This window comes from Plectropomus leopardus, chromosome 11, assembly GCF_026936395.1.
Source record: "Plectropomus leopardus strain MGB_pleo_1.0 chromosome 11, ASM2693639v1, whole genome shotgun sequence".
In the NCBI taxonomy this organism is placed as follows: Eukaryota; Metazoa; Chordata; class Actinopteri; order Perciformes; family Serranidae; genus Plectropomus; species Plectropomus leopardus.
Window position 1 is genome coordinate 27,148,224 of NC_142186.1, and position 16,393 is coordinate 27,164,616.

The 16,393-nt window shown below is 41.9% G+C and overlaps 1 protein-coding gene across 1 annotated transcript in view; it reads left to right on the forward strand.

Moving 5' to 3' along the window:
• Window positions 1-16,393, forward strand: part of itga10 (integrin, alpha 10) — a 34,225-nt gene that overhangs the window by 17,359 nt on the left and 473 nt on the right. Inside the window, exons 8-29 of the mRNA XM_042490260.2 lie at window positions 1,046-1,196; window positions 4,633-4,798; window positions 5,982-6,055; window positions 6,132-6,276; window positions 8,337-8,485; window positions 8,627-8,770; window positions 8,883-9,089; window positions 9,181-9,311; window positions 11,321-11,487; window positions 11,623-11,765; window positions 11,854-11,964; window positions 12,055-12,140; window positions 12,244-12,385; window positions 12,480-12,572; window positions 12,689-12,765; window positions 12,896-12,985; window positions 13,825-13,909; window positions 14,035-14,148; window positions 14,224-14,331; window positions 15,856-15,969; window positions 16,068-16,163; window positions 16,248-16,361. Coding sequence (XP_042346194.1) covers window positions 1,046-1,196; window positions 4,633-4,798; window positions 5,982-6,055; window positions 6,132-6,276; window positions 8,337-8,485; window positions 8,627-8,770; window positions 8,883-9,089; window positions 9,181-9,311; window positions 11,321-11,487; window positions 11,623-11,765; window positions 11,854-11,964; window positions 12,055-12,140; window positions 12,244-12,385; window positions 12,480-12,572; window positions 12,689-12,765; window positions 12,896-12,985; window positions 13,825-13,909; window positions 14,035-14,148; window positions 14,224-14,331; window positions 15,856-15,969; window positions 16,068-16,163; window positions 16,248-16,361 — 2,707 coding nt within the window. The remainder of the gene's footprint in view (window positions 1-1,045; window positions 1,197-4,632; window positions 4,799-5,981; window positions 6,056-6,131; window positions 6,277-8,336; window positions 8,486-8,626; window positions 8,771-8,882; window positions 9,090-9,180; window positions 9,312-11,320; window positions 11,488-11,622; window positions 11,766-11,853; window positions 11,965-12,054; window positions 12,141-12,243; window positions 12,386-12,479; window positions 12,573-12,688; window positions 12,766-12,895; window positions 12,986-13,824; window positions 13,910-14,034; window positions 14,149-14,223; window positions 14,332-15,855; window positions 15,970-16,067; window positions 16,164-16,247; window positions 16,362-16,393) is intronic.

Sequence of the window (16,393 nt, forward strand, 5' to 3'; positions counted from 1 at the left end):
AATATTAATACCACATCAGAGCAGGATTTACAATTCTCAGTTGCAATGTTTGGCTTCATTTCACTGTCTTTTATCATTCTTTTAATTTGGATTACCAACTCTTTTCTCTCCCTTGCAATTACCTTACTTGTTTTTTCCATTGCTGTCTCTTTTCTCTTGCTCTTTTTCTATCTTTTGAGCCTTATTATTTACCTGTCTGCCATCTTCTCCAGTCTCTTACTCTAATCTATCTGCTCCTCTCCGTTATTTTTCTTCCACTCCTCTCTCCTGTTTTCTCCTCTCCTTCTCGGCACCCTATGTAATTTGCAGACTGCATAGGGGAAATGGTTGTTTTTAACTCTGAGTTTCTTGCGGCTGACCACAATGTTATATTTAGGCAAGGGCTGGAGTTAGGCCTGAAAATGACTGAGTTCACTCACAGTGACTATTCTCCCGAGTTCATTGCATGTGTGTGTGTGTTGGTCTGAGGCTAACCAACCCTATTCAACGCTTGAATCAGGTCCCACTGAGAACAGGTTTCCTGCAGACAAACAGGGTGCGGCTTGCGTCCGTTCGTGTGTGTTTGTCATTTAGGTTTCCTCTCTGTATCATGGCACAACCGGATGGGTATGCACAGATGCGGTCGCTGAGTGCAATGACACATGCACGCTGCATGCGATGACCAATTTGAGTCAACTGGCAGCTAATATATGTGTGTTAAGCATGAGTAATACAGTTGTGGTAAAGTCCAGTTGTGATTTGGACCATTTATATTTCTGACTTAATGGGAATGAACTTCAATTTCTCAGTGTTTTACTGGTCGCTCATTTTTCTCAGAGAAGCACTTTAAATTGTATATTATTTTATAGGGGATGTTTATTTGGGATTTTAGGAACCAAAGTGAGTGATACTCCCTGGCATCCTCCCTCTCCCTCAGGCTCTTCCACTCCTTTCATTCTACTTCTGTTTTTATTCTCTTTCTTTCCTGCACTCTTGATTTGAGATCACTCAGCTCGATGTTTTAGCAAACTATATTCATCTTCTGTTTTTTCCTCTTCTTTCGTAGCACGGAAGCGTTCAGTGCCGAGCGTGGAGCAAGGGACGGCGCTACCAAGGTGATGATCGTGGTGACGGACGGAGAGTCACATGACGGGGAGGAGCTACAAGACGCTTTGGACGAGTGCATAAACAGAAACATCACCAGATATGCCATCGCTGTGAGTACTTCAAGTGTCATTCTGCTTAGAGACCCTGTTGGTGAGTTTTAGGCAGAGGTGGGAACAAGTCAATGTTTTGCAAGTCACAAGAAGTATTTGCAACAAGTCATAATGCACTCTAGGACAGGATAGGATAATATAGGACTTTAAGTATCAAGTCCTAGACATGATGCGCTATTCCCTAAATGTTGTGCCATTTTAAAATAATACATTAAATTTACAAAAATCATGAAAGCTTTTGAGAATATAATATATTTATTTGTTAAATAGTTACTTAGCTCTTAAGCTAACATTAGTTGGAACTCTTTGCGTCTTAGTCTTTAATTTTCAACCCCAGATTTTGTATACTGAAGTTCCTTTTTTGTTCACCACCATTTTCATTTTGTAGGCTATGTGAACTCTTATATTAACTCTTATCTTTGGTATCATTTTTTTCCAACTGCGATCATGACGTAACAACAGTTCTTTACGGTTCTCTCCTGCAACTTGACTGGATACGTCTGATTGGTGGATCTTAAGTATCAACTTGCTGGGAATTAATAGCGTTAAAGTTGGTTAACATGAATTGATTTGTGGCACACTTAAACAACAACATTTGGACAATATTTGGGGAAAGGTATCAAATATTCTCAAGTAAATAGGCTCAAGTCCACGAGAAGTCATGAGTCATTGGTGTTCACATTCAAGACAAGGTAAAAGTCTTTTTTTTATGTAAAGCTGAGTCTAAAGTCATCAAATTAGTGACATAAGTGAGTCATGTAAATCAAGTCCCTGCCTCTGGTTTTGGGGTCTCCTGATGCTCAAAATGTTGATTCAAGAGTTTTCTACAGTGACAAGCATGAACATATTGTGGGAAACACACAAACAACTAACCTACATTATCAGTGAGGAGAGCGGAGCATCCCTGACATTCTTCACACATTGTGTGAAAGTGGTATGCTGACCATATACACCCTCAAGCAACCACACAATACCACCACCACTCCCCCCAAAATAACATCCTTAAATTGCCAAATGAACCCCTTGGGTCGACTGAAATAGCCAAGAGGGAACAAAAACTCTTCCTTTCCAGCCCCGCCCGACCCCCTCAACACAGACACACACTGAGCGGTGGCACGAGGGCAGACAGTCTCTAGTGGCAGGACTGGTTGCAGACCCCTCCCTTTCCCACAAGAGAAGCTGGGGAGCCTCCAGACTCCACTGGGACCACAGAAGAGAACATGAGCCAACATGGAGGATTGCCACTATAGAAATATGTACAGATGATGAAGATCAGATAGTACTTTAAGGATGAAGAAGTTCAGTTACAAGTTACAGTTTGTCACAGTGTTTTGAGAGTCCTGAGGTTTGGATTATTATATAGTTTGGTTAAATTGTTCTGTTTGGAAGATTTACTTTAAGAAAAAATATTATCGATTAGCCTTTATTACAGTTTGCATGAGAAGAAGGATGTTCCTCTGTCTCCTCTTAGTGCTTCATTTACCACATTTAAAGGAAAACAACCAATAACTAAAAACCAAAAATGGCAAATTTGTGCTAGATGATCAGTCACAAGATTGCCAAAGTAATTAGGATTAATCATCTGGGAACCATGACTATTTAAACTAAATTAGATATGGCAATACATCCAGGGTTAGATATTTCAGTCTGGACTAAAGTTTTCGACAGACAGGCTGACCAACAATGCCATTCTTAAGAAATTCAACAGCAAAATTCCCAGAAAATGTTCCCATTTTCATTGGAACTAGTTTCTACCAAGTACAAAAATCCCCAAACTGTCCACTGTGAGGTGAGCAGATTGTCCACAATAACAACAACAATATCTGGAATGGGTACAACATAATACTCTGTGAGCAAAAGTTTAATCTGAGAGAGGGCAGCGATAGAGGTATGGATAGAGCAATGGTTGTATACACGGCCTGAAATGCAAAAAGAAATTAGATGACGAAAACAAGGGAGAATGAGTTGGATTTTGCGGTTAAGAGTTTCCCCAAAAAGTATAAGTGTTGACAGGAAAGTACTACTTGTTACAGTGGCCATGTTGTGATGGTGCTCTCTGTGCTGCTGCCTGTGTGTGTAGGTAGTGTGTGTATGCTTGAAGTGAAAATGGCTCACAGGGGAGGGCAGAACTTTCAAAACAAGAGCACGGTCACTGACAACTGTGTTTTATACATCAGTGCAGATCAGGGGCTGGAAGTGTGTGTTCATGGGGGAGCAGTTTATGCAGAGCCATGTACACATGAATGTATACGTATGTAATGTGAGTGTGTGTGTGCGCGCGCACGTGCGTGCCTGTATGTATGTATGTATGCATGTACATAATGTGTATAGATGTGTATGTGTTAATGTATGTATGTATGTGTGTGTATGTATGTTTGTATATGTAGGTATTTATGTTTGTAACTTATATGTATGCATGTATGTGTGTATGTATGTTATAATTTTTATATATACGTGTATGTTTGTATGCATATATGTATGTATGTGTGTGTGTTTGAATTTATGTGTATGTGCATGTATGTATGTTAGATTATATGTTATGTGTATGCACGTGTGTGTGTGTGTGTGTGTGTGTGTGTGTGTGTGTGTGTGTGTGCATGTTTGTATGTATGTGTGTGGGTGTGTGTGTATGTATTCAAATTCCTTTGTGCTTCCAAGTCCCTTAAATCTGGAAATGTGCTTTACATTACATTTGTCATTATTCTTCTCTTTGTCTGTTCATGACTTTGTAAAAGCCAGCAGCAGTTGGCAGCCTGAGTGGAATTTATAAGATCTTAATGTACATATTTATATGTAGGCTCTCTTCACGTTACACACTACACCCCTCTGCATCCCCTGCCCTTCGAAAACAGAGGATTTCCTTAGTTTGCTTGGCAGCCGGAGTCACAGGGGGAGATTCTTGGGTTTGGTTTCTCTTATGGAATTTTCTCATTTGTACTTCAGGCGTTAAGCCACAGGCCGCTGCTGCTACAGTATATCTTCTGCATCCGACATCTCCTCACCTCGCTGCTAGGCCTGCGCTCCTCATTTACAAATCCCTGGTGGCCACAGTTTCCTTCGGTCTTAGGTTTTCCAGTCAATTTGTTGACTTTAAGTAACTGCTTAATTACTATTAAATTACACAGGTAATGACGCAGTTATGGAGTGTGTTTATTTTCATTCTCAATCCTGCATCTCTGGGTTACATGTGTAGTACTTAGCCCTCTTTTCTCTTCCTGACCCCTATGATATCTGTCTCTGTCTCTCTTCACTGTCCGTCAGAAACATGGAGAAGTAATTGATCTGATACCTGCCAAAGTGTCTGTGCATGTGCTCTATATTTGTCGCTTTAACCCTCTTTTTCTGCTTCCAGCTTAATCCATCAATGTTTAATAGAGCCAGTGTTTTCTGCTTATTCGTTTACTATATTTTCTCTTTCTCTCACGCTGGCTTTCAGGTTCTTGGTCACTACATCCGCCGGCAGCAGGACCCTGAAACGTTTATTAAAGAGATCAAGACTATTGCCAGCGACCCTGAAGAGAAGTACTTTTTCAATGTGACCGATGAAGCTGCGCTCAATGACATCGTGGATGCACTGGGAGATCGCATCTTCACTCTGGAAGGTTTGTTTAAAAAATAAATTATAATTTACACCAAATATCTCTGGTGTTGTAAACTATGTGATTTATCAGCTGGGTTCTTTTTCTAAAAAAAAAAAATATGTCAAGTTTAATTGGGGCCCGAACACCAGTGCAAGGACCCTACTGAGAAATATTGTTATTCTCTCAAATTAATTACATTTTTTAAGGGATAAGGTGATCAGAAACTCATGAAACTTTGCATGTGTCAGAACTGGTGAAAAATACAATATTTTACAGTTATTAAAGTCAAGTCAGTTTTTTTTATAAAGCCTGTTATCAGAAATCACAGTCTGCCTCAGAGGGCTTTACAGCGTACGACATCCCTCTGTTCTTAGACCCTCACATAGACTAAAGAAAATCTCACATATTAAACCCCTATAACGGGGGAAAAGGTTTGTGTTTTTTGTTTTACTTGGCATCCATAAAGTCGCATTACCACCACCTGGTGTTGCACGTCATAGGATCTATAAAAGCGAAAAGAGTTTCTATTGTAGTTTTGCAAGATATGGCTTTTTCGAATCGTCTGAACTACCACCTAATGCCAGCGTAAAAACTTTTTTGTGTTAAACACTTTTTTTATTGACGTTTTTCCATTAGGCGTATTATGAATTACATTTGAGGGTTAATGGAAATCTGCCCACTGTGACATTAATTAACATTTTTGGGTTAATAAATTAGAAGTATCATTCTGCCAATATAAGGGAAACAAACATAAGGGTACTAAACTGAAAGTAGAGCCTGCGAAAAAAGAGGAAGAATGAAAAACAAGAATATGTGAAAGTAGTGGAGAAAGATTATAGAAGAGGGTGGAGGAAAGTGATGGAGGATTAAGTCCATGTGAGAAAATATGCAGTGGCCCTGCAGAGAAGGTTAGAATAGGAAAAGACGTTAGAGAGAGCGAACAGCTATCACAATAGTTGCGGGAACATGAGAGGAAGGCTGATGAAAAGCGATGCCACCCTTCAAAGTTTAGGAAGATCAGAGAGGAAAAGACAGGAGGAGAGGAAAGGGTGAGGCTCGTCTGCCACCTGCGGTCCTCAGGGTGAGTGAGGGTGTAATGATGCCATCTAGATCAGATCCTGAGAGGGAGAGGAAGGAAGGGAGGAGGTGTGTAAAGAAACGTGACGACGGAGAGCGCTGACTGTCTGCATCTGTCCACCTGCAGGCACTCTGGGCTACAACGAGAGCTCCTTCCACATGGAGATGTCTCAGATCGGCTTCTCCACACACACACTGAATGTAAGTCCGGTAGATCTTCATTTAAGTGCTCGTGTTTTAAGAGTGTGTCTCATTCATGCGCTTCTCTATTCTTCAGGATGGCATACTGTTTGGGATGGTGGGCGCCTACGACTGGGATGGTGGCGTGCTGAAGGAAGGGACCAACGGACGCATCATGCCGCCCAGAGAGGCTTTTGAAAGCGAGTTTCCACTGGAGCTCAAAAATCATGCTGCTTATTTAGGTACCCACTTATCACACCACTGAACATGATGCATGATGGTCATACTTGTGCTGGTGCACATTACTGCATCACTATCACAGATTATTGTGTGCGATCATGTGGTTTTGCTTGGAAGGATTCTTCCGAGAGGTGCATCAATGTGTTGGTAGAAAGACCAGACACTGGAAACTAAGACCCTGACACACCAGATCAATATCAAAGAATTAGTGGCGACGAAGGCCGACCATGCGTTGCCTCACATCGCTTGTGACTCTGCCAAAAGATGTATTGCAATACGTTGTAAAGACAACAACCAACCATTAACTAGCACATATGTTCTGCACCTGCATTACAGGAAACAAATCCATATACCAGTAGCTGGCTGTAGTCTGTATTTGTCACTTAAGGGAAAACGTGAGACCAACAAGACAGATTCAAGAGTTAGCTAGTTAGAACATTAACAACACAACCCGGTGCTGAAAGAAGAAATGACGTGTGCCGTGCGCCAGCGAACAATAACACCAACAATTACGAACCATTTATGCTAAAATGGCTGAGACAAATAATCTAACCTGATAGAACAAGTTTGTTTCAATCTCATGCTCTCTTGAATTAAGTCATTTGTTTGTTTTCCTCACTCCAGTTTCTTTTCTGGTGCACTGAGCTCAACAGTTGGAGTTGAAGAGTGATTTCATTTACAAACTGGCTCTGATGTCTCAGGCGTTGATTCAACATGTTGAATTGGCCGGAAAAAAGCCCACGAGGGCCGACTTTGGCCAACAGCATGAGACACACGCCGAAACTAGGGCGAGAGATGCTTATTGATGACCTGAAACCAACTGACAGCCGACCGTCAGCTTGGGGCCTTGGAGCTGCAGGGTTGAATTAATTTGTTCTTTGGCCCTAAATCAGCCTGCACCTACAAGCTACTTTGGTTATGATTTGATTCAGATTCAATCAACTAATCAGTAGATTATTCGCCAATTAAATTCATTCATCGTGTACTCCCCCGTAAAATATCAGAAAATAATAAGATTTAAATTCCCTGAATCGCAAGATGATATTATTGCGTTTTGGCTTACAAACAGTCCAAAACCAGAGACCTACACTTTAATATCACACACAACCTAATTGCCAAACACTAAATCTGAGTCCCCTTTTTCTAAATGAACCTACTCGCTTCAATCCAGTTTTGGCTGTCTACTAAACAGAAACTTCTTTAAGTATAATAAGCTCCAAAATTCATGTTATCCTTTCCAAAACATCCGTGTTTGCTTATTGTTTATCTTAACATAAGTTGTGAATGAACTCTCCAACCCAACGCCCTCGAGTGGGCTGAAGTCAGACCACACTTCCAGCTGCATGTAACACGATGCAAACACTGACAAAAACGTAAGGTCAACAAGATGTGACACACTGATCAACTTAAGTCTCATGGTCAAAATGGTTAACTGCAGACCATTTGTTTGCAGTGTTGGATGATGTGTATTTACTTCAGTTAATAGCGCGGGCTATTATTTGCTGAAATCATTGAACTCAACAGGCTTATATTTCGGGACAGGCATCTAAATGGGACTCTTGAAACTCTTGAAAACATAGGCAAATTTGCCTTTTGTTTTTCAAAAACACAGAAAGAAAGTAATGAGCAACCAATGAGCAAGACATCTGTGAAAAGTACAAGAAAATTACCTGAAAATTTGCCTTTAAAAAAAAGACAAGAACGTAAAAACAAAAAAAACAAAGCGAGAAATGACCAAAGAAAAAAAAATGGTCAAAAGTGATAATAATTCTGTAAAATAATTTTAATATATAATTAGAAATATAGTTCACTGCACATTTTTCCTTTGCTTTTTTATAAATAGTTTTCTACATCTACTAATCTCTTTTTTTGCATCTCTCTTGTTTCCCGTTTTAAACATCCAAAGAACTTCTACAAAAATGACCTGCATGATAACTAGGCTTCTAATTGAGACAGGCTTTTATTTGTCAAAATGTATCATGACACCAAGCTATTAAAAGGGAGTGGCGATCTAATTGGGACTAGGCTTTTATTTGAAGGTTTACGGTATTTGTGTTTCCAGGTTACACGGTGTCATCCGTGATAGTCGGTGACTGGAAGACGCTGTACGTCGCTGGAGCTCCTCGATTTAAACACAAAGGCAAAGTCATCCTGTTTGAACTCAGCGATGAGGGCGATGTCAACATTGTACAGGCTCTCAATGGAGAACAGGTAAAGCTCTCTCGTCTCCCTTCAGCTACTTTTATTTATTTATTTAGCAGCAAACAGCAGGAGTCTCATCTGTCAGATATTAACGCAATGACTCCATCTAGTGGCAGTAAACTGACAGAGCATACATGTCCCTGTCTGTAGATTGGATCGTACTATGGCAGTGAGGTTTGTGGGCTGGATATCGACCAGGATGGCATCACTGATGTCCTCCTGGTTGCAGCTCCAATGTACCTCGGCTCAGGAAATAAGGAGGCTGGTCGAGTCTACATCTACACCCTCAGTGGGGTAAGACAGCACTGATTCCTCTCCTCACTGAGTATTATGCAATAAGTGTGAAAATACACAATATTCATTAAATCCTGTTACCTCCAACTGTCCTCCTTCTTTATCCTCCCAGGAGGAGGTTTTTGTATCCAACGGTACTCTGAAATCAGAGGAAAAGTCTCAGGATGCCAGGTTTGGTTACGCAATGGCAGCTGCTCCAGACCTCAATCATGACGGCTTCACTGACCTGCTGGTGGGAGCCCCGCTGGAGGACGAGCACAGGGGGGCCATCTATGTTTACCACGGAGACGGCATTTACGTCATCCACAATTACAAGCAGGTACTCGTCATGTGCCCACATTTACATTTTCAGTGATGTATTTCAGAATTGAACCACGCTGATTTTTTGTTTTTGCCTTTCATCCTCGCAGCGTATTTCAGGATCATCAATTTCCCCCTCCCTGCAGTATTTTGGCCGCAGTGTGAGTGCTCGCTTGGACTTGGATGGAGATGAGCTCATAGACTTGGCAGTGGGAGCACAGGGCAGTGCTGTACTGCTCAGGTGGGTAGTGGCAGAGTTGTGGAGGGAGGGAAGGGCATCGCATATGTTAGAGCTGCAAGCTCTGGGAGATTATAAAGCTAGACAACACATTAAGTGCAGTGAGCTTCCAAAAGAAACAAATAAATTAGAAAAAACATTTAAGCTGCAAGCAGCAATGAACGGGCCCATGTTCCATCCCAAACATCGGGGATACTGGCAGGACACCTGTTGACGCAGCTAGGCATTTCCGCAACAGTGGGCACAGTGCGCACAAATTAGATGTTATGTTATGCACGGAGTGTGTGGTTAGAGGACACACAGTACACACACATTATGTTGCTGTATGTCAAGCAGAATTTTACTCAAGACCACCAAAACTGAGACCAAATCATGACCAAGATCAGAGTGTATTGAGACTGAGCCAAAACCACGTCTCTCAGGGGTCCAGAATCAAACCATACCTGTGCGAATCCCATTCTACATGACACACTTACGATAAAATGTGGAACATGCAAACCATAGGTACTCCTCAAACTAAGCTGAAAGATCCACATTTCCATAATAACACTCACAGAACGCAAATGAGGATTCCTCTTTGTTTCTTCTTTTATTGCCATACAGTATAACTGTACTATGAGAAAAGACACTGCAGAGGAGAAATTCATGCATCTGAATTTTCCTTTGTTTTATATGAGCAAACAAATACAAACACTAAGGAGCTCAGGTAATTGCCTTTTGCATAGGCAATTTAGTGATTATACTTGCAGTTGTGGTTTTGACTGGATTTGAAATAACATCCCAAGTCCTCTCTGTAGAGAACAAGACAGGCCAGTAAAACTGCTGTCAAGTCACAAACGAGCCCAAGCATTTCACAAAGTGGTCATCAGACCAAGACTGATCTCGAGCACTACAACTACAACGCAGGTGATAACACTGATATAAGTGTAAATCACACAATGTACATTTTATGTAAATCACATAATGCTTTTCACACAAGTCTTACTTCTTGTTTCCAGCAGGTGGTGCAATTACTTTGACTCAATACTGGCATGGACTCTTATCAAGCATGAGGAATTTGGGGCAGATTGAATGCTTTTCAAGTTACAACAACTTCCTGTTGAATGTCAAAATACGCGAAATGACTGCCATGCCACGGCAAACTGATTCCACAAAAACTCGACATTTTAACAACTTTCTATTGTTAAGGTCGTAAGACTGAAATGAGCACCTGGAAAAATGGCCAAAAATACAGTAAACTTGCAGATTAAATTAAAAAGGGCTGCATGTTGGCTTAAGGATGTGGTTTCAAAAGGCTTTTCCTTTACGTCTTGGGATGTTACATATGCAAATTCCATACATGTGGGTGGACTATGCCACTAGGGCTACTTTGTTTGAATTTCATGAGGGTGTTTTTTCACACTCAAGCCTAAGAACGATAAAATAATCTCAGTATTTCACCAGTTCTGATGTGTTTGTAAAGTATCATAAATGTTCATCTTTAGCACCTGAAAATACAAGCTGTTTGCATAAATAATAATACTTCCTTACATTACAATTAAGGTTGAACTGCGAAATTAACCAGTACAAAGTTGTTCTGAAATGTTCCTTGCAGCCAGTCACCGTAAGCATTGTTCGATTTAATGCAACGTCTGATTGGCCCACTGCCACCGCTGTTGTAACCAATACAGTTTGATATATGGCAAAGTCAAGCGCAGTGTATTTGATAGATTTTGCAGTTAAGCATGCAGGGGTGCTACTAAAACATTAACGTGATTGGTATCGAATGAAGTAGGAAAAAAAAGTATAAATGAAGTACTCTATTGGTACTGCTATCACTTTAAGGATACTGGTATTGGTACTGGTATTCCTATTTATACATTGATAATTACAATACTCTTTGCACCAGTCTGCCCTTGGGCCCTGATAAATCCCTATGTAGATTAAACAAATATCTAGTGGCTCCTATTTTTTCTGTGGTGTCATATTGCTAAAAGTCCTGTTTTATCATCCACTGTCCCTCCTGTCCCCAGCTCTCGAAGCATAGTCCAGATCAATGTGAGTCTGTCCTTCCAGCCGCACTCCATCAACGTCATCCAGAAGACCTGCCAGAGGGGAGGCAGAGAGTCCGCCTGTCTCAATGCCACTGCCTGCTTCACCACAGTCTCCCGCTCCCCTGGACCACACAGCAACAGCTTCGGTATATGGCACTTATTTTTTTTACCCTCTGAAAGCGAGGACTGTAAGTGCTGTGAATTGGCCCGGTGCACGTAATAATTAGAATGGGGATTTTCCAACACTCACCATCTGTCCCAAATACCTGCTCTTTCCTCAGATCTGTGGGTGTCAGCCATGTTGGATGACAGGAAGTTGTCTGCGAGGGCGCTGTTTGACGACAGCTCCCACAGACAGACCCAGCTGGCAGTGCGAGTTCACACAGGACAAACTCTCTGCTACAAGCTGCCCTTCCACGTCTATGTGAGCGCTGGCGCACACAAGTTTGACAGTCGTTCATGCACATGCAGCAGCAGACAAACTGAGTGACTTTATTTCATCTTTGTTGCAGGACACAGCAGATTACATCCGTCCAATCAGCTTCTCACTGCGGTTTAAGATCAATAACACAGAGAGTGGTCCGGTGTTGGATGAAGGCTGGCCAACAACTGTCAAAAAATCTGTAAGTCATCATCAGTGCTAGCTTTTTTTCCCTTTTTTTTTAAATACACATTTCAACAACATGTTGTCCTCTCCACTTTGACCTCTGCAGATCCAGTTCTTTAAAGACTGCGGTGAGGACGATGTGTGCACAACAGACCTGGTGCTGCAAGCTCATATGGACATCTCTGGGACGAGGTACAGATTTGAGGGATATTCTCTCTTTTCCTTCCACATGACAAGATCAGACATCTCCTCAGTTGTTCGGTTTCAGTGAGTTTTCATTGTGTTTCCTCCACAGACAAAAGCCTTATGTGATTCGCAGTCCTCGTAGGCGTCTGGCGGTGGAGGTGCAGCTTGAGAACAGACTGGAAAACGCCTACAACACCAGCCTGACGCTGCACTACTCACGCAACCTGCACTTCTCCAGCCTCAGCATCAGGGTGAAGCATATACTGCTACATATAACTCACCATACATGTTTGAACAAATCTAAACTAATGCAAAATTTCTTTTTCTCGCTTTCATTTCATGTAGGAGGATGCCCACTTTAAGATTGAGTGTACAGCACTTGGTGCCAACAGCCACTCGTGTAACGTCAGCTATCCAGTGTTTCGCTCCCAGTCAAAAGTATGTCCGTGACGAGAAAAAAGCTGCATCACTCTCTTGACTCAGCCCACTCATACTTCAGTTCCTCCAGGTGAAATGTGTCACTTCAGCAACCCGTTTTCTTCTTTTGTCTGCAGGTTAACTTCATGCTGGAGTTTGAGTTCAGCTGCACGTCTCTGCACAGTCGAGTGCAGATGAAGCTTCATGCTGCCAGGTAGCTCTACTGCTACTAATACTGAAAGCCTCGATAAACATGAGGGTTTTAGTATTGTTTCCACAACAAGAGATTACAAGTCTTCAGTGAAAAGTGCCAGAGTTTATGTAACCCTCTGGTTCTTTTACAGTGACAGTGTGGAGAGAGAAGATACTTTGGGGGACAACAGTGTTCAGCTGCAGAGTTTTGTTCAGTATGAACCAGACTTGTTTGTTAGCAGGTATGTATCCAAAATACTGTATGCATTAATCAATAATCAGATATTGTAGCTACTTAAAAATTCCAGTGTATAGTATTTAGGGGGATATATTGGCAGAAATCAAATATAGCGTTTTCTTTAGTGTGTAATTACCTGATAATGAGAATTATTGTTATTTTGTTACCTTAGAATAAGCCTTTTTTTATCTACATAAGGTAACCTCCATGGTGCTACTCCACGTCTCTAACATAGAACAGACAAACCAAAAACTGGCTCTTGATAGGACTGATTGTTTTTCACATTGGCTGCCATAGTTTGAAGCCCTTCTGTCACTAGAGTGTGGAAACCTTTTTTTAACGAGAAGCTGCTTTTCTGGGTCAAAATTCACTGGATATATTGGTTTTGGAGAAGAATACACATCTATAGATAATTCTGCTCCTGGAAAAAAACCTTCCGAAATGTTTCTTTACTTTTTTTAAAAACGTGAGCACGCATTTGCAAGTGCTGGGCTAGCGGTCCATCTCAGACATGCCAAACAGGGTCAGAGAAACACTGATGTGTTTTTACCGGTTTAAATCACTCCATACGTTTGTTTTGAAGAAGAAGGGACCTCTGCTGATAGTTGATTTGAAACATAAACTGCTTTGTTTAGTGTTTTTATTGGTTTAAATCAGCAGGTGCATTTGTTTTGAAGAAGAATAGAAAATTTGGCTGCCAGTAGAAATCTCCTGTACAACAAACACTTGAGGAATTCTAACCGGGAGAAATTTCAGCCTACGCCACTTAAGCCCCCTAAATCTTACACACTGTTCCTTTAAATATGTGTATATATGTGGTTATTCTTCTGTTTTTCTCTGCAGTGACTCTAATTTAAACCGATATGAGGTCCACCCCACTCGGACAGTGTCGGAGGCGATTGGACCGGAGTTCTACACACACCTCAGGGTAAAGCTCACATGCTTTTTTATAAACATTAATGCATCAAATAGCTTTGAGTTATTGTAAAGCTAGTCAGTGACACTAAAAAACAAGATGAAGCAAATCTGGAGCTTTTTTTTTCATTTCTGTAGCTGCAGAACCTCGGCTGTTACTCTGTGAGTAATCTGGAGCTAAGGCTGCATCTGCCCTCTGTGGCTGCAGGAGACAGACTCTTCATGACCGTCACAGAGGTCTTTTCATACAACGTGAGTACTGCTGCCATGTGAGTGTTGCAAGTCTCTCATTTAGATCATATCTGACATATTTAAATTGTCCCGTAGGCCACAGGGGTGAACTGCAGCGTGCTGAGTGATTTGGCCCAGCTGAAGGCCAGACAGAGAGACGTTCGCTCCCTTCATCCTGAAGACATGATGCAGAATGACATACTGGTGAGGCCCTGCAGCTCCTCAACACTGTGCAGCATCAGTATATCCAACTGGTCGCAGCAGATGGCCGCCCACCAGAGAGTCTGGCTCTGCTTAAAGTTACTGCTTCTTGGAAGGGAGTTTTTCCTTGTCACTGTCGCCACTTTGTCTGTGGGAATTCATGGTTGTCTGCCGGTAAACGGTGCCGCCTCTGGGTTGGGAGACAGTTACTGCTCCAAGCGAAGGAGTTCCAAGCATCTCAGGGTGTTGTTCACCAGTGAGGGTAGAATGGAGCATGAGATGGACAGGTGGTTTGTTGTGGCATCTGCAGTGATGCAGGTGTTGGTCCGGACTTTATCGTGGTGAAGAGGGAGCTGAGCTGAAGGCGAAGCTCTCGATTTATTGGTCCATCTAGGTTCTGACTCTCACCTACAGTCATAAGATTTGGGAATGAGATCACAGATACAAGCGTCCAAAATTAGTTTAATCAGATGGCAGTTGGGCTCAGCCATAGCGATAGGGTGAGGAGCTCAGACATCTGGAGGAAACTTGACGTAGAGCTGCTGCTGCTTTGCATTGAGGTCCAAGGTACAAGGTATATTTATTAGTCATTTTTTAAGCATAGTTGAAAAAATTAAATTTTGTCCATGATCCTGCTCCATCTTTGGAGTTGAAGGATAAGTTGATTAAAATGACCAGCTACTAAGAAAATTCCAGCATGTTGCTGCTGATGGCAGTGCATTTTTTGAATTTGCATTGGAGTCTTGTGTCCTGTCAGCTCTGAACAAGATTCCCCCATCCAGTGAAACAATTTGATCCGAGATGTTAGGGGTTAACCATGTCTCTGTGTAGATGTGCGTAGAACAGTCTCTGATTTCCCGTTGCTGAGTGAGCCCCAATCATATCTCATCCACTTTATCCTCCTACGACCAAACATTAATCAGATGACGGCTTGGTAGAGGAACAGCTCCATGTCGGGTCAGCCTTGCCCTGATGTCGGCTCTCCCCCCCTCTTTGTTCAGCGCTTTCCATTTCGTTTCTCTCCTCTGGTCTGACTGGCCGCTTGGCATATACCGTTGATGGGGATCCTTTTGTGGTCTGCTGCATTCAGTCCAAACCCCACACAACTTTTCCCGATGTTGTTAAGTGCTTCTCTATCATAGAAAAGTCGGGCTTCAGCAGAAGGGGCCATGGTGTCGAAAAAATAGAAAAATATAGCAAAAAAGGTAGCAAGGATTTGAGGAGCTACTGGCTTCTGCATCTACCTGCACTACTTTCTCATCTTGCCTGGTAATGGATTGGATAATACTGTGGGAGATGTTTGAGAGTTTGTAAACCAGTGTTTTGATAAACTTTTGCTGTTTAACATGGCCCCCATTTACTTCAGTTCATCAAGAATTTTCAGTTTTTTTCACCATGGAGGCATGCGAGAAAATGAAAGTTTTCTTCATGAATTCAGCATAACACACAGCAAATGACTAAAAGACAGATGATGATTTTGTGGGAGAAGTATTCACCTAACATGCCTGTTTATATCTTTACGTTCAGAACTGCAGCAGGTCATGGTGCACAGAGATCGTGTGTGAAGTCCAGCAGCTTCTGAGAGGGCAGACCGCCATCATCCGCGTCAGCCGGCGAGTTCATGATGATTTTTTCAGAAAAGTGAGTTACACCACAGAACACAGATGCCCATTTAAGCCCTGAATTTTTCTGTCCTGTGACACAAACACTGGTCATCACCTCTATGTATCTTTCTGTAGGCCAAATATAAGTCAGTGAGGATAATAGGTGCTTATCGCCTCGCAGCTAAGGAGACTAACCTCATCACACTTGGCACAGAAACAGTCTGGAGGGAGGTAAGAAGACTTCAGCGGGATTTTAACGGGCAGAATTGGAGTGGCATTTATCTTCTCTAATTTTTCCCATCTATTTTTCTGCAGACAGTACTGGAGGTGCTAAAGGGTCGGGCTATTCCCATTTCCCTGTGGATTCTGATTGGTAGCATCATTGGAGGTTTGCTGTTACTGGCCCTCATCATTTTCATACTATGGAAGGTATTTTTTGTTCCATTTACCTTCAAATTTAT